The sequence below is a fragment of the Xyrauchen texanus genome, chromosome 7 (genome assembly GCF_025860055.1).
Source record: "Xyrauchen texanus isolate HMW12.3.18 chromosome 7, RBS_HiC_50CHRs, whole genome shotgun sequence".
NCBI classification, from domain to species: Eukaryota; Metazoa; Chordata; class Actinopteri; order Cypriniformes; family Catostomidae; genus Xyrauchen; species Xyrauchen texanus.
In genome coordinates, this window is record NC_068282.1 from 7,369,991 (window position 1) to 7,392,951 (window position 22,961).

Below are 22,961 nucleotides of genomic sequence, written 5' to 3' on the forward strand. Positions count from 1 at the left end.
AGTTCCTCTGAAGCCCTTTGTGTCAAGACTGTTTGCCAAACCCTAATTTCTCTAAGGAGCGCTGTCAATGTCACAACTCTGTCATTGAATGCCTAAACAAGATGTTTTTACCAAGGACACAAATGGAATGGTTTTCATCTTAATGTTTTGGCTTGCGATATTAGTATAATTTATGGGAAATGTCATAATCAATGAAATGCAGTGAAGATTCTTCAAAATCATCGCATATTAAACTATAAATGAACTAACAGAGTTATTCCCTAATTCCACATCACTTTGGCCCCTTTCACCTCCTTTGTACATGCCTCTCTGAAACCAAAATGTTTGAATTTTTTTTCAAGAGAAGTAGAGACAATACAAAATGTTTTTTTGTTGTAATCAACATTATGCCACAAAGGCTGTCAGTTGAGCTTAATTTGTATAGAACCAAGGTTTGTGATCATGTAAACACTTTCAACAGCATTTCTTAATTGGCAGAAGATCATAAATGGCACACAGATTTTTTTACCCATTGGCCCGATTTAGAAATTATATTAAAATAAAGCAAGTAAAGGTGTTTACATGCAGTGCAAAATTTGAGCAAAATCAATCTCCTTTTTTCCTTAAACCAACCTTACCACGATGAAGGCAAACTGCGTTTTCATGACCACACAGGTTCTCTGCTTAAGTATAACCGGTTCAAGAACGTGTATAAAAATGTGTTTAATATGCTTTTGGATTCATTTTTTTAAGTTACAAGAGCATATTCAATCTTTATAAATTATGAATTCAGTAGCAGACTTACATTTTCATATTCTGGTCCTTAGCCATCATATTATGTTGTGAGTCAATTTGACCCATTTCTATTTTTGAGTTGTCTGAAATACTAGTTAACCGATGTTGTTCTCCTTGAAATTTTGTGACTTTTCCCTCAGGGTCATGAGCAAGCATGCATAGTGTGGACACACTGATGTGTTGTGGAAAGTCTGTATATAATTTGTATACAATGGTGATGTTTTTCATGTTCAAAGGCAGCTGCACAGAATCAAAATAAAAACTTCTTTGATGTGTGTTATTTTGGGTCCTCACTGCCCTCTGAAGGTAAAAAAAAAAAAAAGATTTTACACACTTGTCAGTACTGCAACAGACTTTACCAGAGAGATGATAAAATTAGCTCTCATTTGCATTTTTGAGTTGAAGTACTGGTTAACCTATTTTGTTCTTTTAGGGTCATGAACATGCATCCAAATTGTAAACACATTGATGTGTTGTGGACAGTCTGTATATAATTGGTAAACAACAAAGCCTTTTTTTTTTTTTTTTTTGTACACTTGGCTTTATTTAGAAACATTTGTAAATAAATGAGCCAGATATTTTTTTCTCTATAATAACAGTTTATCTATCATTTGTTCTCACTTTTTTTGTAATCTGTGATATCATAAATCTATATAATACCATTTTAACCTGGTTCATTGTGGTTTTTTAAACTGTGTGGGTCAATTTGTCTTTAACATTATGCATGTAATTTTGTTTACATCAAATTCCATGACAGGCTACAATAAAGGTTTGCTGCTGATTTATGGTGATTTGCATTGAAACCAGTTAGGGTTCATTTGACCCCTACCATAATGTACCCATTTTTATTTTTATACATATGAGGCCTAGATATGTCTCAGAGTCTGTTTTACTGTTTGCCAGGTGAAAATTGTATGTTTGATCGCTTCGAAAAGTAACAACGCACCTCTTTGAAACCAGAAGCAAATTTTTACAATTATTCATATCCATAACAAAGGTACGAGACATGTTATTCACCAAAGTTCAGGGTCTGCTGTCAGTGACCCTAACATAATATAAACCAGTGGTTCTCAAAAAAACTGGTGGGTAAGTCAATAATTTGTTAACACAAATGCAGTTTTGAAATGAATGATTGACAACTCAAAAAAGTAAGGCATGGTAAAGTGAAATACTGCAGATTTATTTAATCTGGTCTTAACAAGTAGATGTAATAAAATAAGACAAGCTTCAAAAACAAGACTCGCACAGCCTGCTAACACTGACCATTGATAACATGTGGAGTAATTATATATATATATATATATATATATATATATATATATAGACATATATATGATAATTTTCAACGTTTTCATTCCTTAATTGGACTTAGAAAAAGTATGCATGGCTAAAATGGCAAGCCTCTCAATTGAAAGAGAATTACCTGACAAACTGTGAATCAATTGTAAGACATGGAGGAAACAAATCGTTCCAGAGGGGCACCAATTCAATGCCTAGCGGCAGGATTTAGTTTTCTTAACATAACCGTTACATAAAACAGAGAATGCAAACATTACAATGACAATATGTTCACAGATCTGCTTTGCACTTGATATAAAAATTAGAAAGGTGTTGGTGAGAGCTTGCAGGTGCTCATGATAAGAGTGAGAGACATGTTAAAGCAGAACTGCCAACGTTGGTACAAAACCAACTGTATAGTCCCTTCTAACTGCGATATGTCAAAGCTTCTTAGTAGCGGTAGTGGTCTGGTTTGAAGGGACCTTCGGAGGGTAGACCCAAGTATTTGGCTTGCTTCTCTGTAAGTTTGGTCAGTTTGACGCCGAGCTTGTCCAAGTGGGCGGCAGCTACCTCCTCATCAAGCTACAATTGTGAAAAGAAAAGGGTCAGGAAAGGAAAGGAAAAAGCAGCAGTAAAATATTTTGTCTAATTTTATAACGCTTTCAGTTCCCAACAACAGTGTAGTGCTTTCTGATTTGTTTAACACATTTTACCATCTTTAAATCCATTTCACAGAATTCCACACATTTCCCCCCCAAAATCAGTGCAACAAATGCATAAAATTATCATTGACATTGTGGTAGTACTTCATAAGATGGTTGCAATAAAGATCATGTCAAACTGAAGATACTGTACCTTCTTGGGCAGGAAGTAGACACCCAATGGATATTTGCTGGTGTTGGTCCACAGCTCAATTTGGGCAAGCACCTGATTGGTGAATGAGTTGCTCATCACAAAGCTCGGATGGCCCATGGCACAGCCCAGATTCACCAGACGGCCCTCGGCCAAAACAATGATGTGACGTCCATTTTTCATGAGGTAACGGTCAACCTGTATGACAGTGGGAAGAGAGTCAAAATCATTGTAATTTTTGTTTGTATAGCGTTTTTCACAAAACAGACTGTTATGTATGTAAGGTCTAAAAGTCCTCATTGAGCGGTGTAAATGGAAAATGTGATTGAAAAACATGCTTTAAAAACAAATGATCTTTGTGATTTGATTTATTCCCCAGTGAGCAAGCTAAAGGCGACTGTGGCAAGGAACCCAAAACATTGTAAGACGTTAGTTAATGGAGGAAAAAACAACCTTGAGAGAAACCAGGCTCCGCTTGTGGGTGCCAGTTCCCCTTTGGCTATACAGCATGAATATAATGTCAATATTAGTTATGTGTAATACAAGTCATGTATTTGAGTCATTTCTATTCTAGCCAAATTCCACATTACGTGGAGCTTGGGCTGGGGTGTTATGACTAATATATATATATACACCTTGGAGACGATATAAAGTGTCAGTCGATACAGATTTTGCTATATCATGTATATAGTGATATGAAAATATCCATGTGTTTATCTATCTATAGGTAGGGCTTCATGAGAGACTTGAAGGGTTATTCTAGCATTGACATTTTTTTTGCTGCCATCCAAGGAAATGCAATGACATTCATCTGCCATTCACTGAATATTGATCTAATTTGACACGCAAATCTGTTTCCCATGAGTGTGCCGTGTGCCATTTCTGGAGCAAACAAGTGCGTGCGAGTCCAGAAGGTTCCAGGAAAAACCCTAATGGAGAAAGACTCCCAAAAAGGTCAAGAAAACAAAGAGGAGATCCTTATTAAAACAGGTGCGACATCTATGGTGTGGGTTCACCAAAGCAAACAGAGCAGAAAAATGCAATCTGTGTTGCATGACGATAATCACTCATAACACAAGCAATCTGTTTGAGCAAAATTAAGCATGCTAAAGAATACTCTAAAAGCTAAATGATGCATTGCGAATTCATTTGGTCCAAATTTTTATTTGCAAGAACTGTTTATATTATACAGGTTTATATTCATTTGATATTTTCTGCAAGTGTTTATTTTCGTGGATTTTTTTAATACCAATTTAAAATGTTCTTGGTTGCATTGCTTTGCGAAGATCTCAAGTTTCTTGAGGAAAGTTTATAATAATAATAATACTGGTTAATAGGGATGAGTATTGCTACAGATTTCCCAAATCAATTCTGATTTAAAAGCTCTAAATTCGATATATTTTCATCTGGGTATATTTAAGCTGTAATGACCCTTTTGCTTACATATGAAAGAAATTATTGTTAATTATACAGGGGACCTTCTAACTAAGTACATTAAGCTAGTATTAATTTTACTAATTATATTTTAGTAGTTTTTCATCCTGTCACATTTTGGCTTTTGAACAAATCAATGTATTCAATTAATAAATTTGATATTGTATTGCATATATTATTTTTTGATTTGTGTAGTGTTTAACAGCATAATTTATATTATTTACTATTGAAGTATTTACGTTGATTTGATGAATATGTTCTAAAACCAGTACAGTCTCTTTAACAAAAATGGCATTTCTGTAAATGTGGTCTGTAAATGAGCACATTAACGAGAATCAAATGGCTTTCTCATTTGTGACATGCATGATTAGAATTAAATGTTTGGTTTTTTTTGTTCAACATCTGATTATAGAGAACAGAAAGGGCATTAAAAGAGACACTATTCAATGACAAATGGGTTGCGTGGATCTCATCTTTGGACACACATTACATGGAACAACTTTTACTCTCAAAACGCAGTGAAAGTATCTCACTGCTGAATACTCCACCACTGTACTACACAATCACTGGTGAGTAAAATGTACGCATTTACCAGCCAGTTGCCAAATATATAATTTTTTTTAGTATAGCATGAAATTTGGTTGCAAATGAGAGCAATTTCCTCTCATTGCAGTATAGGGTTAAAAAAGATAGAGATAGTTTAAATGAAGATTGCATCGGGAAATCTATATTTTTAACCACCTCCTGCATATTGACATACCCACGTATGTCCATATACAGCTTTCAGTGAATAAAGAAATAACTTTCTGTAAAAACAGACCAAGGGGTCCAGTCTCTACATATCCTTCCAAGCAAAGGTCTGGATAATAATATGTAGCTTACATGGTGTCAGTAATTATATGGATAGGAAATTATGTATCTTTTTTTTAGTAGTTTTTATAACTTGCCACATTTGCAGCAATAGTACTTGGTAAAAGAAAAAGAAGAATTTGCTGGAAAAATCAACTATTGTGATTCCAGCTTTGGTGCATGTGGCAAAAAGCTGATCTCATACCTGAGGTTTGATGTTGATTTTCTCAGTTGCATGTTCATTGAGCCATTTTATGTCGATTTCACAGTCGAAGTGGCCAATGTTGCAAACGATGGCATCATCCTTCATGTGCTCGAAGTGTCTGAGGAAAAAAAAAAAAAAAAAAAAAAACATTTTTACACTACCTGATAGAGTGACAAAGCAATGTTACATTGTTTTCTAGTTTGTTTCAAGCGTTTGTTTTAACTAGACAAGGATACAAAAAAAATACATACAAAAAAAAAAACATTTTATAGAGAGTGTGTCATTTTTTCAACGTTAAGATACTTTCTCCTATCCTCGGCTAACATGCAGAGACAGTGTTGTCCTGGGTAGCTCGGCGACTATTGACGCTGACTACCACTCCTGGAGTCGTGAGTTCGAATCCAGGGAGAGCTGAGTGACTCCAGCCAGGTCTCCTAAGCAACCAAATTGGCACGGTTGCTAGGGAGGGTAGTCACATAATGTGGTTCTCGCTCTCGGTGGGGCACGTGGTGAGTTGTGCGTGGATGGCATGAAGCCTCCACATGCGCCATGTCTCCGCAGTAACACGCGCAACAAGCCACGAGATAAGATGCGTGGGTGGACGGTCTCAGACGAGGAGGGGAATCGCGATTTGTCCTGCGCCACCCAGATTGAGGCGATTCACTACATCACCACGAGGACTTGAGTGCATTGAGTATTGGGCATTCCAAATTGGGGAGAAAAAAAAATAAAATGCATAGACAGCTATGAATGGATCTCAATCAGTGACCACATATAATGATGGGAAACATAGTCTTATTGCAAACACTTGATGCATAAACCAGCTAAATTTGTTTTCTTTTCTGGAAAGTTTTATTGTTTTTCTTATTTAAGATGACAAAAAATGCATATAAAATAATCTTGGCTGCATTTCCCAAAAGCATTGCAAGCTTAAGTTGATCATAGAGACCATTGGCACCAATGACACTTTTGGAAAACACAGCCCAGATCAGTCAAAGTCCTCAAATAAAACAGATTACCAATAACAATTTGCTTCCACCATGATTCTTACCCATTCATATTTATGACTTTGTGGTGACGTTCATGTGTGCTTAACTCGTAAATACAATCATTCTGACATGACTACCATCAGACCAGCCTATTATAGCAACATTTGCTCAACCAATGGTGTGAGAACTGAATAGGAGTGTATGAGAGATCACTGTGAAATTTTATTAGTGAAAAAAAAGTACAGTAGTTGGAATTACATTTTTGATATCAAGAATGTGTATTTTTTGCAAGTGATGACATCATTTTTGATAAAGAATTAATGTTTTTACAAGTGCAAACATAATTATTGATATAACAAAATAGCAATTTAATTACATTATTTTGAAATTTCGGATATCAAGAATTAACATTTTGACTAAAGAAAATGCAACTGTTGATATCAAGAATACATAGTCTGCACATGAATAAAGTCAATTCGGCATAGTGTTTGGGAAACCAGCTTGAAAACGGTCATTATTTTTGGAAATACCGTTTGGTGAAGCTAGTGGCACAGATGTATACTTTTTTTCTTTTTTCCAGGCCTGAAACTCAAATTTTTTAATTGCCTGAAATTACATTTTTCCATGACCATAATAACCCTGCTCTGACTGTTAACCCTGTGATACAAACAGTACTGATTCATTAAATTGTTATTTAAAAAATTTTACTCGACCAATTTTTGGATCATGCTCGTTTAAACCATTGCCAGACCAACATTCACAGATTGCCTGCTTTAAACTTCCAGAAGAATCTAAAAGACAGTTCTCACATCTGTAGATAATACCAAACAGCAGTTGTGCTGTACTGGGCTCTGTGTGTCCTCATCCCAACCATTTATCACAAGAGGCCCACACCCCCAGAACCCAAGAACTGTTGTGCTACCCTGCTCACCTCAACATTTAAACACCAGATAAGCACTCTCGCTCATAATACTGCATCTCACGCACGCACGCACACACTCCAGACTGTAGAGGCTTAAGCCAGATCACACGCTGTGTGTGTTTGATCACAGGCACAGGGGTCCTTCCACCGCACATGAATCTCCCTGTCTGTTACTCGCAGGAGCCCAGCACTCCCCCTTTACAATGTTGAAAGGATTCATTGTTGACTTTCAACTCTATATCGGATGATATCTTTATATACAGCTGGCTTACAATGTGAGAATTTGTTTAATAGTTTTCTCAAGGCGTCAAGCAAGTCAGGCTCTTTTTGCGTGCAGGGAAATGCTAGATCTACACGCTTGCAGATTCTGCTTTGTGTGGTATTAATTGTAGCCTAACTAAATCTTTTGCCAAAAGCATATTTTATATAAAACAGCTTGATAAATTTAAAAAAGCAAATTATAACTTCAGTTGGTCAAATCAAAAAGAAACTAGGGCGAACCGGTTCCTTTTCCTTTTATTTTGTTAAATACTGGGACCAAATGGTTTTCAGTTCCATTAACAGTTTTCAAATAGATTTAGCTGTTTGCTGACTTTAATCAATTGTTGTGTGGTGATATTAGGAGCTCTTCTTTTAACATAATGGGGTTTGTTGATTGCCACCATTACTGATGTTTGTGTGTTAAAGGGCTGAGTTCTATTGTGAGTCTATGCCAAATGCATGTACTTGCCTGGCAATACGTTCCTCTCTTCAGTGGCATAGATCGCTGTTAATTTAATGTAGAAGTAATTTAAGACCATATAAATGTTTAAAATGGTGACAAAACGAAAGTTCTTGTATTGTGAATTCATAGTTGGCCGAACAAGACAAAAGTAGTTCTCTAAACATAAAATTTTGCATTTAGTGAAGAAATTCACATTTACTAAAAGCAATTCAAATTAAGACAACTGTTGAGAGAATTCAAATCTTACTACACCATGCTGCCTTGATGTTTTAGGTTTGCTCAACAATTCTTTTTTTTTTTACAGTGTAGGCAGCTTTGTGTGTAAATTAAATCTTCATGCTGCACAGACGGAATCTGCACACTTTTTTGAAAGGAATTTTGTGGAAGTGATTTTAATGTAATGAAAGGTGTTAAACGGAGCTAAGAGTACTATAACATTTCAAAACATAGCCAAATTATTTATTTATTCATTTAATATATATATATATACACACACCTGCGCAAGGTTTTAAACTCTGCCATTGACATGACAATATTATTTTGAGTGAGAGGATAAGGTTTTTTGATTTGTCTAAATTTTGCCACCTTGTTCCATTAGTTTTTTTCATACTTGGCATTGCTCACAGACAAAATCCTGGGTTTAGTGTGGGCTTAAGGGTTGTTAAGATCGAATGTTTTCTTGTGCTAAAAAACCTAGACGCAGTATAACAGAACGCAAGTGTCTCAAGACACAGTTGTAATTTATTTTAACCTAAAACATCATGCTCATGAACAAGACGCTGAAACACAGTGAAATGCATCGCAGCGGTCAATGATATCGGTCTACTCAAGTGCATGTTTACATTGAAAGAAAAAAAAAAAAAAGAAGGAAAACAGCACAAACGGATGCAAAAACGCATTCAATGTGAACAGCCCCTAAGGCGAGAGACTATGTTTCAAGAGGCAATAAATGTGATAAAACAGTTTTTTGCAAGAATTGTGTAATTTATTTTTTAAATCTGAAATTGTGTCAGCATTGAACATTTTACCTACTTTGTCCTAGCTAAAAATGCAGACACAACTATTAGTAAGCCATTCATTGATACAGTTTCTCAAAAACTGTAAACACTGTAAGACTATCTGACGGTTTAAATAATAGCAAATGAGTGGCGTATTTGGAAAGCCATTTTAAAAACATTCTTTATTTTTGCAGTTCCATTCGGTGGCATTAGAGTCACGGGAATTACATACTTAAGCTTAACTGGAACCTTTAAAGGAACTGGAACGGTCAAGTAAAATCAGAACCAGAATCATTCAAATTCTTATGACTGCATGTTTTTACAGACCTGCTGAGCAGAATGTCCTCACAGCCAGTCGTGGTCACAAAGATGTTTCCTTCCCTGCAGGCCTCATCCATGGTGGTCACCTCATAGCCTGTAAAATACAAGTCAGAGTGTAAGTCATGAGGCAATCGGGAGGCCAATAAAAAAATAAAACAACAATGCCAACTATACCGAAACTAGCCTGGCATTCAGTTACAGCTAATATAGTAGGCTCTTGGAGAGCATTCCTATCTGGAGAGTTACCGGACCAAGTTCAGCGAACGGGAGACAAGAGTAAAAAGTAGTATTGCTGATACAGGTTTTCAATGGCTAATACTGATATCTAGAGAGCAAAGTGGCCAAATGCTGATACAATACAGACACAATTACCAAAAATACTAAAATTATTTGATAACAGAAAATGTTCATTATACATTGCCAGAGCTATTGGTGGATTTTGGAACTAACATTTATGAGAATGCTCCAATTTACCCCAAATTTCAGTGTTAATATTTTCATAAGTCTGAAAAACATTGAGTGATGCTGTACAGCACAAATTGAATCTGTATTGATGGCTTCATTAGAACTGTTAACTCCACTCTTAATAACAACAAATAAACACACTATAGCTGATTATCAAGCCATCATAATTTCAAAATTTAGCGCTGGGTAAAAATATTTATTTTCCGATATATTGCAATCTTTGTATGAACGATCTCAATATCGATTCTTAGATCCAAAGATTAATCATTCACTCTATGTGGCAATCCTCTATTATGTAATTAAATCAGTCACTATTCGACTAAAATGTCTATGATTAGCCAATGGCTAGTAAATGTTCAGATTTCACTTACCCAAGATTGAGTATTATAGTGGAGAAGCTATTAGCACAGAGGTCCTTTTACTGCATGTTGAGAGTAAAAGTTTGGTTTAATTTCTAAGAGATCTAAGGGATTCTAATCAAACAGGGAAATCTTTATTAATACCCAGCCCTATCAAAATACACACACAAAAAAAAAAAGGAATAATACCCTCCATAGCCGCCTGCAGAGCGTTGATTGGATCGACCTCTGTGACAATGACTCTTGCGCCGAACCCCCGCAGAGCCTGAACGCAGCCCTTACCAACATCACCGTACCCGGCAACCACTGCCACCTTACCGGCAATCATCACATCTGTGGCACGTTTGATACCGTCAATCAAAGACTCACGGCATCCGTACAGGTTGTCAAACTTACTCTAAAGGGACATGTGGAAAACAATCCTCAAATATTTTACAAATACATATTTCCACAAAATGCTTACATATGTGTGTGAACTAAACCAGAAAGTGAATTGTCTAAAGGGAATAATTACATAATTTAGTGTTGTGAAATATGATGTTACCTTGGTAACAGAGTCATTGACATTAATTGCTGGAACTTTGAGTTCTCCTTTCTTTAACATCTTGTAGAGGTTGTGAACACCAGTGGTGGTCTCCTCAGAGATCCCCTTGATCCCTGAGAGATACACAGAAAGAGACATGAACATTATCTTATGAAACATTTTGTTACAGAATGTTATTTATCAACAAAAAACATGATCAGTGAATCAGTTTGAAACAAATGCAGTATGAATCAGTATGAATGTATGGTTTATCTTCATGTGACCCGGTGTACACATGCGTGGACGTTGTATTTTGGCTTTTGACTGATCTCAGTACAGGAGATTCTGTGCTGTCAGTAAAGGGTTAAACTTTTGACATATGGAGTTGTGTGACAAAACAACAGAGTTTGTCTTTGGGAGAAACATCAACAAAAATACATCTGGTAAAAAAACCTAATTAAGTTTTTACACTGAAACCTGTTTGAGTCAAAAGATTAATGTTTCTACTTTCATCGAAAATGCAAGTATTATTTATTTTTGAGCAATTAATCATGAAACGCCACATTGCTGAACACAATGTACACTAATGTGTCCGTAAGCAAATTTTTTACTTAGAAATTCTATATGTCTGTGCATTACCATATTGAGAATCAATGGGTTAATCTAAAAGCTTAAAAAATATTCCTTGCAGGGGCTTTATATGGAGTTAGGATGAAAATAAGGTGCATTTCGAACTGTTCTGAGACCAGTGCAGATAGACAGTGCATTCACTAAATAGGGAGCATCTAACTTTCCTATGCAGCTAAGTGCATTCACCCCTAAAATCCAAACAAAAGTTCAGGTTCAGGCTGCAGATGACGTTTGGACGACTCAATATGTTTGTCAGTCATGGGACAATGATAATCAGTACATAGATTCAGAATTTATAATGTTCAATTTTAACAGTGTGCAGTTGGATGATGCTGGCCATTACTCTGAATCAGAATGAATTATGCTGATCTCTGAAAAACATGAATAACCAACACTGCTGGAAACCATTTCATTAAAAAAAAAAAAAGCATTTTTGGGGTTTATTTAAAAAAGCTTTATTTATTGGCATCAATTAAAATGTATTCCCTTTGTCCACATATGTTACCATGATTTGTTAAGAACTATTTGTTCTAGAATTGTTTTGCTTGTTTATTATTTACAAATCAAGAAGGGAAATGGAAAATACACACAGCAATCACGCTCTTGTCTCAGGAGATTAAATCCCAATGCAAGACAGATAGCTAACCTCACTGATGTGCACATGTGCAGTGGCCATTTCAGCCACATAAATTGCATTGCATCAGATAGCTAAATAACAAACCAATTGCCATTTATTTTGAATAGTGTTAGCACAACATTTTTGCAAAAATCTGTTTTTTTTTAGGTTTTAAATGACAAAAAAATATATATATATATATAAAAATAGATTTCAAAATTAAGACAAAAAGCATTTGGACACTTTTCAGATTGTCAAATGTTAGTGAAACATGTCCATAGTTAATGTGTTGAACTATACCTGTGGTTACTCTTAAGACACCTGTGTGAACTAGAGGGGATATGACTTCATGCAGACATTAAAATCACTTTTGGAAAATCATTACAAAAATGGCTCAGAGAAAGCCTGGCATCATTTGTTTGCAGAGGCCACCTCATTTGATATGTTATAATGCCATGGTATTCATACCTGAACTAAGTGTCTAAATACTTTTGGGACCACTGTAACATGAGCAAATAAAAAAAATAAAGAGGTGTACTTCGGAAAAGATCAGTGATATGATGCATCTTCAGACAACTTTAGCCTCAAGTCTAAAATGTACCATCTCAGAAGCTAAACGTATTATCGTAACTCCACACGGTGGCACATTCCTGGCATTAAGCCACCGGAATGAAAATATCAGCAAAACATCAACAGGTCTTGTTTTTTGAGACAAGACTGTGAAAGACTGGCTAAAATGTTATGATGCTGCTGCGATGGACAATGATTGTACAGCTGATTGCTGTAAATACAATTTCCATTTCTTTAGCAACCTGATTAAGTCTTGTTCAAGAGCATTAGGATGACAGTTCCTCAGTTCACTGGCCCTTTGAATCAGACAGCTGACCTTTGTGTTACCAGACCAGATTTTTAACCCCATTATAGCGCAGAGGTCAAATGGTGCATCCTTGTAAATTTTGACACATTTATAGGAACTCGCAAGAGTCAGCTAAAGTCCAAATCTCTAAATCACATTGCATTGAAACGAAGGGCACACCATCGATCAAACTCCACTTCTTTCTGTAAAATAGGACTGATATACCTTGATATGATTACCCCTTACTTGGTATATATTCTAATATATGCTTTTCAATTTTCAACACTGACTAGCGTATAACGACTGATGGCTTTTTGAGCCTTTCCAAACCCAAAATCACACTCGAGTGAGTTCTATTAGATGCCAGTTTGTGCCAATGGATATAAATTTAATAGCCATTAGGAATGATAAAAGAATGATATTTAAGATTAATAATGGTGATTGTACTTATTGAAAGTTGCTTTGTTAAGCCAAGAAGGGAGCAGCTTGACCATGGACCAGCCTGCCATCTAGTGGTGATTGAACAACTGTACAATACAACCCAAAGGTAAGTGTCAATAGGCCAGTAATTCTGCCTGTATTAGCACTGGAAATCTACACAGTAAAACTTAACTGTGGTCATCCATCTACAAGGACAGAAAAGTAACATAAAAGTAGTCCATACAACTCTTGCGGTATATTCTAGCTTTTACAAAGCTATACAATAGCTTTGTAGGGCGCAGAACAAAATGTTTAGTTATCATAAAAATAAAAGCCATTATTCACCAAGAATCTCTACTTCCACCCATGCACGAGTAGATGAAAGAATCTACTCATTAAAAGCATACTTTTATCATACCTGCAAGCAGTTTGGGGTATTTCTGGTGCACCAGATTGGTGAGGTCACCACCGTCATCCAGGATCATGTTGAGGGGTCGACTGTCCTTGAAGTAAATGGTCTGCTCAATGCACCACACATATTCCTCATCTGTCTCTCCCTTCCAGGCATACACTACAATAAAGCACAAGCTGTTGGCTCAGCATCACTATTAAATTAGCAAATCAAATGACTAAAAATAAATACATTTATTGTACTTCACAGATAGGACTTCATTTGATGTTTACGGCAAGTATGTGAGGCCATTATTTCATACTTGCTTGTTTGAGAACAACAACAAGCTCCATTAATATGTGATAGTTGTTCTGTGGGATTATTTTGAAGCTAAGAAAAAAAGCAAGTATAAGAAATGCAGTTGCAGTACATAAACAATGGATGCAAGTAATAATCTACCTACGGTCTTGGCTCCAAATGAGATCAGCATGTTCAAACTGCTCAAGAATCCACTTTTTGTTTTAGGTACAAAAGCACAAAAAGGCCATAATTTTTATAATGTTCTTCACCACTACTGCCATTACAATATCACACAACACGGTGATGTTAGGGATCTGAATTCGCCAATGTTTCCTAACAATCAAAACAAGTGGGCTTATGGTTGAGAATCTGAATACCAATTGGAATATGATAATGTGACACTACAGCTCAGTTCTCTTATTACTGCAATCTTCCTTTCAAAATTAAACACTAGCATGGATATTACAGGGAGCTGAATTAAACAAGAGAAAAGGTCTCCTTGATGAAGAGCTGAACTAATTTTTTAAGATTTATGGATGCAGCCTATGAAGTTTACTCAGTATCTGCAAACTCATTAATCACAGAAATTCAGCCAGGCACTAAAGCATGTCCTACTGATTCCAGGAAAAGAAAAAAAAGTTAATGCATTTATTCACATCAGTAGCTAATTGAACCAAACCCCCTGAAGTTAAGAAAACCCTTAGTGACAACACCCATACAATTATTAAAGGCGTTTCCCAACTGGAAACAATTGTTGTGACTGGGCACAGATTATAAAAACAATACAGGTGAGAAACTGTTACTCAGTGACCCCGTTTACATGCACCCTAATAGAACATAACAGTTTGGAAAATCTCAATTTCTTTCCATAGACAATCAGCTCGGAGGTTGTGCATCTATGAACTATGCTTCCGTTGAAGCCATCAGTTGGCATTATTCCAACTTCATGGTTTATAAATAATGTTTAATAGTGGAGTTCATGGTTAACAACTACACTATCTAGGGCTGCACGATATTGGAAAAAACTGACATTGCGATATTTTGTTTTTCTGCAATATATATTGCGATAAGAAAAAATACAGGATGACTTTGCCAGATGACTTGAATAGCTCTATTTGAGAAGAATTAATTACTCTAGAATGATTGGGGTGATTTTGTAGGGAACTGCATCTTCATGGAAAATTAAAAAAAAAGAAACAGAAAATTACTTTTTACTGTGACTTATTTTGGGTAGTTTATTTTATTATAATAAATTAAAACACTGTTTAATTCACCATGGTTCCATTGTATTCATGTAATACTCCTCTATCAATTCACCCTGAAGTCAATGGTCTAACATGTTACGATATTAATAATGCATGTTGCTTACCCTAAAATAAAGGGGCTCATTTGTGATTGAAGTGTGGTGTCTAGAAGGGATCCAGGAGATTACAGGAGGTTTTATCTCTGTACTCCAACCAGGTTAAAACAGAGCATTACACTAAGAAGTTTCATTATCACGACAGGGCATTAATGTGAATGACAAAATAAGTAATTAACATTGTATTATATTACAAACCTTTTTTTTTTATTTTTTTATTTTTTAAGAAATGTAAACAATAAATATCTTTTAATTTAAACCCTTTGGGGGAAAAAAGTGAAGCTATACACAAACCCTGAGTGGTTTACAAAAATACAACATAAAATAAGTAACTTAAATAGTTGGGTGATTGTATTACATACCACTTGTCAAGCGACCGGATCATGTTTTTTAAACCCTCTTTGGTAAACTAGTTATCATGTCTTTCGCAAAGTGAAATGTTACTGTGATTTTTCTCTGCCGTTTGGAACCTTTCTCGTATGATTCAACACTGGCAAAGGCATCTGAAATAGTTTTGCTTTGGACGGCATTTAGATCTGGCTTTGCACTCGACATACAAAGATTTGTGGTGCTGACTTAAATGATCAAACAAATTGTTTGTGTTGTGGCAACAATTGCAAGACACTCTCCACAAAGTACCTGTTTTTGGTCAACATCATACTGTCTGTAGACAAAATATTTCCATATAACTGACAATGCATTTCATTTTGCAACCAAATCCTCCACTTCTTTTGCCTGTTCCTCGCTCATCATTTCATCAAGCGCAAGCAGAGCCTGCACGTCAACAATGTGCAGCAATGAAAGTTTTATTTTATATATTATTATTATTATAATAAACTCGGTGTATCTATGAAATCATAAATCGGATTAAATTACTTAATATCAGAGAGATATAATGCTACTTTTCCTATTGGAAAAAAATATTGTAGACTATGTTTTTCTTACTACATCGCACGATCTGCGATGTGATTATTGCGGATGCACACATCGTGATGTCGATGCTGAAACGATATATCGTGCAGCCCTAACACTATCCATAGTCCAACAGAGAAAGTTTCATCAGAGAACCACGGCCAACAAAGCCTGCAAAACAAGCCCAGGACGACCGCCCACTTCCATTAAGTACTGTGAATGGTGCAGCAATTTGGTCTCCCTTCACCCTCAAACTACTCATATTTGTACATACTGGAATATTTTGCAATAAACCTAAAATATATTGTTTCTATAGTTATCAACAATCTAAAATCAATAGTTGCATATATTCCCATCATTTTTAATTCAACTACGACACTCACTGTGCATTATGGGATTGTAGTTTGTGCCCTTATGAAAGACGGCAAGTACACAGTCTTGTACCCTTTTCTTTTTGTCTTATTTTCAAATACTTTTTTTGGCTTAAAACAAAGTTTGTAATGTTGTGATTCACCTCGAAGCTGGTTGGTTTGGTTAAAGTCTCAAAACTCTTTTAATTAAATATTTTATGAAAAGTCCATGCAAAAACGTTTATGGGAAAAATACTTCTGTAACCAAGACACTGTTGCGCTTTTTGCCAGATTATTGAGCATAATCGGTGTAAGAAAGAACGTGCAAGTAAACACACACAGTGCCAAGTCAGTAGCATGTAGGTTAATTTAGAGGAAAAGATGGTGCTGACAATACAATTTTATGGAATGGATTAGCCAACCAAAAATGTGCGTAACTCATATAACCACATCAAGTCAATAAGCTGCTGTAAAAACAATTGTTCTAAAGCAACACTGCATTATGCATTTATAATAAAACCACCCCTTTATTGATGGACCTTAACGCTTGCATCCTAGTCCTCCTAAAATATTGAGTCAAATCTAAAGATTAAACCATTTATTCTGATTCTACACTTCTTCTCGGCAGTGCACTCAACACTGTCACTAAACCAAGTGTTCACCAGCCCTCTTATCTACAATTGATTACAAAGCTTTAGAGCAAACAGCAGCAGGATTACAATGGAGCTTTGCTTAAAGAACAGACTAACTAGCACACCAACACCTGTTACCTGGAACGCCAGATTTAGCAATGGCTGCTGCTGCATGATCCTGAGTGGAGAATATGTTACAACTGGACCACTGGACCTAAAACACAATAAAGAAAAAAAGACAAGGAGGACAAGTAAATCAAGGGATGAAAGAAATCACGTGACCAAAGAAAATCTTTTGAACATGTTGTTTACAAACAAGTTTTGAAGCGTCACACAAAAACAACATTTGTCTGTTTCAGAGTTGTACTTGCAGACACCAATAAGTAATTTCGTTATGACTAATTCACTCTACCCGCAACCAGGGTTAGCCTGATAAATACATTTGGTTTCATGGCCTTCTGGATAAAACAATATGACCTTGGGCAGGGAAATTCCATCTACACAGAGGAAATACGGGGATAAGAGGCAAATGCCCTGCATTTCAAACAGACTCAAAGATTAGGCTTCTATGAGAAGGAAAAAAAAGAGCCTGTACTCAGGGCTCCAGACTGTGGCTAAAATGGCTGCAAATTCCACCAAAAAAATAGTTGTGACAATTTCATATCTGGTCACCATTGGCAACAGTCGGGAAAACTTTGTGCACGTTCATATGCAGTTTATCTTGTGAGTTACTGAATTACATATATGGAGCGTCTCATTCTGCTTCTAACCCTTTCTGTTGAGAAATTAGTGATGTCCAGTTCATGAACTAACCGTTCGTTTGAACTGGTTGATTTAATGAACACGTTGAACCAGTTCACCAAATCAGACCAAATAATTTGAAAGAGTTTGTGTCTGATCCACAAGTTACTGTCTTCACCCATCTATTGGACATGACTGACACTCCAAATCTAAATGAGCCGATAATCTGAAGTAATATGATTCAAGAACTGGTGATTTCTGCTGTTCCCAACTCTTCTTTGCAATTTACCACTCCAACTAATTCACAAATCAGATGAACATTCATGACCCAAGGACTTGAATGAGGGGGTGAAACATTTCAGTCGAGAGATGTGAATGAATTCTACCATTGTGTATTGTGCATGAATATTAGATTTGAAGTTATTATGAGCTGGTTCATTATTTCTGTAAAAAGGGTGAGCTGATTAAGACTAGTTTATACAATTTATATGCTTTAGCCACAAAAATTTGCGTTTCTATATCAGGGTCAGTATTGGTTGCTTTAGGTGCAAAACTTTAATGTCGGAAACTTTATCAAGACGTAAGATCACTGAATAAAACTGATGACAATAACACCCTTATTATTATTACTTGAATAAAATGTAATAATTAGCATTATGTGCTTACATATATAGCTTTATTTAATGTGTTTGAGTGTGTAATTGCACGGTCCCGGGATATTAGCATTATGTACAGTGATGTCATGATGTAAAGAACTGGAGAATCTTTTATTTATTTTTTTTTTTTTACCTGGTTCATTGAAACGAACCGTCCGAAAGAACTGGTATGCAGAAAAGAATTGGACTTTGCATCACTAAGAGAGATGAGCTTGATGCACACAACAACGAACACAGAACAAGCCATTATGTACGATTCGCAAACAAATGGCTCTTCTGAACAGGATCTTTTCAATGAATCAGCTGAAAAGATTCACTAAACGGGTTTGAGCTCAGTTTAGAAGTTTGAATCTGTCTCCGCAAATCATTCGGTGAATCAGCCATCATTAACTTAACAACTTGGAGTGCAGGCATTTCAAAATAAGAGTTCAAGGTGTATTTCAGGCTTGTGTATAATAAACATTCCAGCATTGTGTACCGAATCTTTTTATCTGGCTATTAGTGGGATTTTGCTAACATAATAAACGGCATCTGAAATTTCATTTAATTAAGAGTTGTCCAGCCTCTGTGTCTGGGCCACCCTAAATAAGAACAATTTATAGTTTATAAAATGTAGGCTATATCCTATTGAATTTGCTGCAAAAAATGGCAGCTAAATATAATGTCAGTGAAAAATAATGGAAATAATAATAAGAAAAATAAATAAAGATTAAATAAATTTCAATAAAATACAATTAAATGTGATGGCTCATGCAGGAACTTCCGAGAATTTTTTTTCACTGTAATTTTAAACATAGTTTACTGTAAAAGTACATTGTATTGTCTTTTCACCATTAACAATAAGGTATATCATACTTTTTACTTCTAAAAACCTGTTTTTACAATATTTTACCATAAAGTTTCATGGTAAGTTAACTACCATCAAAATTGCAATATAGATCTCGGCCGATAAATTTGTTATCATCTTTCTTTTCTTAGGGTTTCTATCTTGCTTCTTAACAATCTAAATTGAGCAATTATGTAATTTGGCAACTAAACCCGGTCCTCGAATGTGATTGGACGAGAGGTGTTCCAAGAATGGTGATATGTTTACGAGTTTATGACATTCATTTGAGTCAACGCTGCCAGTCAGCTAGTGGATTCTTTGAAGTCATCGGCAATGTCTCTAGCTCCATGATCGCTCAGATTACTGTTGTATTGGAGCAAAATTCTTATTTTCTATCTTCAGCAAGCTGACTAACACGAGGCATGTTCAACATGCATGAACATGAATCCAGCTTCGTATTTGCCAGCTTTGCTGTTCATCTGTGATTGCAAGGTAATCCCACACGTTACATCATGCTCCCTCTCTCGCATTCTCACACACACACACACACCTTAAATAACTTGTAAGAAACAGCCAAGTTATAAAGTGACATTTTTACATTTGTAAAGGAGGTTTGGGCGCATCTTTTGAACTAGCAACGGCTGATCCAACGGGCCATACAGCACTCTATATTTGTTTTATTTCCCCCTTTTTCTCCCCAATTTGGAATGCCCAATTCCCTCTAAGTCCTCATGATGGCGTAGTAACTTGCTTCAATCCGGGTGGTAGAGGAGGACTCTCAGCTGCCTCCTTATCAGAGACCGTCAATCTCTTCACGTGGCTTGTTGAGAGCGTTACGGAGATAGCGAATGTGGAGGCTTTACACTATTCTCCGTGGCATCAACGCACAACTCATCATGCACCCTACCGAGAGCGAACAACATTATGGCAACCATGAGGAGGTTACCCCATGTGACTCTACCCTCCATAGCAACCAGGCCAATTTTGGTTGCTTAGGAGACCTGGCTGGAGTCACTCTGTATGCCCTGGATTCGAACTCGCGATTAGGGGTGGTAATCAGCTTCTTTACTCGCTGAGGTACCCAGGCCCCCATACAGCACTCTTGCTCATGTGATATTGCTGATATGGCTTAAGGCGACTTGGAATACAACACAAAAGTCAAATGGACTACTTTTAAGTGGGGTTTCTTATGTCCTTTTTGGAGCTTAGGCAGGCCCTGGCCACTATAAACAGTTGTTGTATGGACAAGAGCTGTGTGAATATACTTCAGTTTTCAAAAATAACAGTAAACAGGTTTGAAATGATCAGAGTGAGAGTAAATAACAATTTTTGTTATAGTGATCTATTCCTGTATTGTCTGCAGGCGTGTCCTCACCTCGGCTCCCAATGCAGTAAGGGTTTCAATTAGCACGGCAGTCTGTAGCGTCATATGCAGGCACCCTGCAATGCGTGCGTCTTTCAGGGGTTTGGACTTGCCGTAAAGCTCCCTCATCTTCATCAGACCAGGCATCTCATTCTCGGCTATCTCGATGGCTTTACGGCCCCACTCAGCTAGGCTGATATCAGCTGCAGAGAGAGATAACAACAACAAAATTATCAATGAGATATTTTAGCACATTAAAAACTAAAGAGGGCAGGAATTGGATGATCTAATTTGTCCAATAAAATCTGTTAAACTAAACTGATTTTGTAAATGTTAATTTGAGAGCATAACTTCTCTGAAAGTGGTAAATGGTGATTACAAAATCTTAAGAAACTAACATAGCTATCTCACCGTTTAGTGTCGGTGTCATACATCTGCCTAGAATATGAGAAGTGGAATTCTACAGACGACACACAAAACTACATAGCTAACATTTCTTGTAACCAGGCACCATCTCTGGTGGCAGTTTATGTGCACATATTGAAGAAAAACTGCACTAGACCAAAGGTACATCGATTTTAGGCTCTACTCTGAGCCATAAACCCCAATATTCAGTGGTAAATAATAAAAGCGTTTGATCAATATGGGGTTTTCAATGGCAGATTCTTAATCTTTAAAAATTTGGAAAATTTTTACTCTTGAATATTTGGTTACAGCCTTGGTAACAACAGTCCACTGAATTAAAAGAATTACAAAAGCGATCCGATTCGTTCGAAAAGGACACTTTCCCTTCCTTTTCGTGTGCTGTGCTGGTGGCTATAAATCAAACTTTGACACTTCAGCCACCCAATGCAAAGCATTTGAAAAACAGAACTCTGCACTTAAGTTTATGTTGCAAAGTCCAACTGGATTTACAATTGAATCATTGTGCCTTATCTCCAGTCGGGACATCAGAGATGTTAAATTAAAAACAACAAAAGACAATTCAACTGCCTGTTTGATAGGTGCCAAATTCGCTCTAATTATGCTGGCGTGTGACTAAAGTACACACAAATAATCTTATTGACATGTTATTAAAACTAGCATATTAGATTTGCCAAAGTAAAGTGAAACGTTTTAGTGCCTAATACTCATTCTTAGTTAACCACGTGCAGATTAACTAACACAAAACGTAACGAGAAACTAGTTCAGATTCATGAACGTCATCGATGGAAGCGGCGGCGCGAGATTGGATTATGGGAAAAGTAGTTCAGTCGGAAAGCAGGAAGCCTTTGAAAGAGCCACACACCGTGAGCATAAAAACTACAACTTCCAAAATTGCTTCCACACGTCTTCCGAATGGAACCACGCTAGGTTGTTGGGCATATGTTACATATGAATTCATACATAATATCATGCTAATATAGTAATAGCTGTTAACCCAGTCAGAAAAAATACAAAATCACGCAAAGAGCTATTTAAAGTGGGCGGGTTTGCAGACAGTGCGTCTCGTGCAAGGCTGTGTTCACAATGACGCCTCCACTGCAATGTGATATGTACTACTCAATGAACATTTTTAAAAAGAACGGTCAAATATAACCAAAGCCTTTATTGCAAAGAGCGATATGTTTTATTGAGAGGAAAGAGCGTTTACAAAGCATTACAGTTGCAGTAGCCATTACAGGCAAAACAGCATTGCGCTTCATTTAATGTCAAGGAACTGCTAAGTTATACTAACCAACTTTGAATGGAAGCTTCTCAGACATTTTGGATTGCTGTTGTTTGGTGAGTCTGACGTGGGTCGGTCTGGTGCCTGGCTGAGGACCTGAGTGAGTGCAGAAGGGGATAACAGTATCTTGAATTTGAATAGAAGTGTGTACAAAACCGGTTATTGTAATATTCAGGAGATTATGCTGTCTTCTCCTTTCTCATTGGTCCAACATTTGTCCCGCCTTGTCGTTCTAAATAAGACATTGTGGGCGTGTCCATTTGGCCCAATGACGATTTAAGGGTGTGTTATCTCATTTGTAATTTTTGTAAAGTTTTGTTTAACATAGAAGTAAAATTCAGCCACTCGGCTGGGACTGCTATTTTGTTACATCGTTTTAAAGGGTCTGTATTAGAAACTTGTGCTCTACTGAAGGCAGATGGGTTATTGTTGTAATCAAACAAGATAGTGCCTCGTTTATAACTTGTTGTGTATTTGGACACAACTCTCGTGCATCCAATAGGGTAA

General features: G+C 36.4%; 1 protein-coding gene across 1 annotated transcript; it reads right to left on the bottom strand.

Annotated features, from left to right (window-relative positions):
• Positions 1-1,917: 1,917 nt before the first annotated feature.
• On the bottom strand, positions 1,918-22,615 carry LOC127646736 (adenosylhomocysteinase A). The gene is made up of 10 exons (XM_052130590.1): positions 22,464-22,615; positions 20,759-20,949; positions 17,299-17,374; positions 13,634-13,786; positions 10,715-10,827; positions 10,360-10,567; positions 9,353-9,440; positions 5,393-5,510; positions 2,908-3,102; positions 1,918-2,634 (listed from the first exon to the last, which is right to left on the bottom strand). Exons 1-10 carry the CDS (start codon positions 22,489-22,491, stop codon positions 2,503-2,505), a joined length of 1,302 nt encoding a protein of 433 aa, XP_051986550.1. The 5' UTR covers positions 22,492-22,615; the 3' UTR covers positions 1,918-2,502.
• Positions 22,616-22,961: the final 346 nt, after the last annotated feature.

Bases quoted from the DNA above. Each gene is read 5' to 3' on its own strand.
- LOC127646736 (XM_052130590.1), bottom strand. From the start codon at position 22,491: ATGTCTGAGAAGCTTCCATTCAAAGTTG. The intron at 20,950-22,463 runs GTTAGTATAACT...CTCTCTCTGCAG, and splicing joins GAAGCTTCCATTCAAAGTTG to CTGATATCAGCCTAGCTGAG. The intron at 10,828-13,633 runs GTATGATAAAAG...TGTATCTCTCAG, and splicing joins ATACCCCAAACTGCTTGCAG to GGATCAAGGGGATCTCTGAG.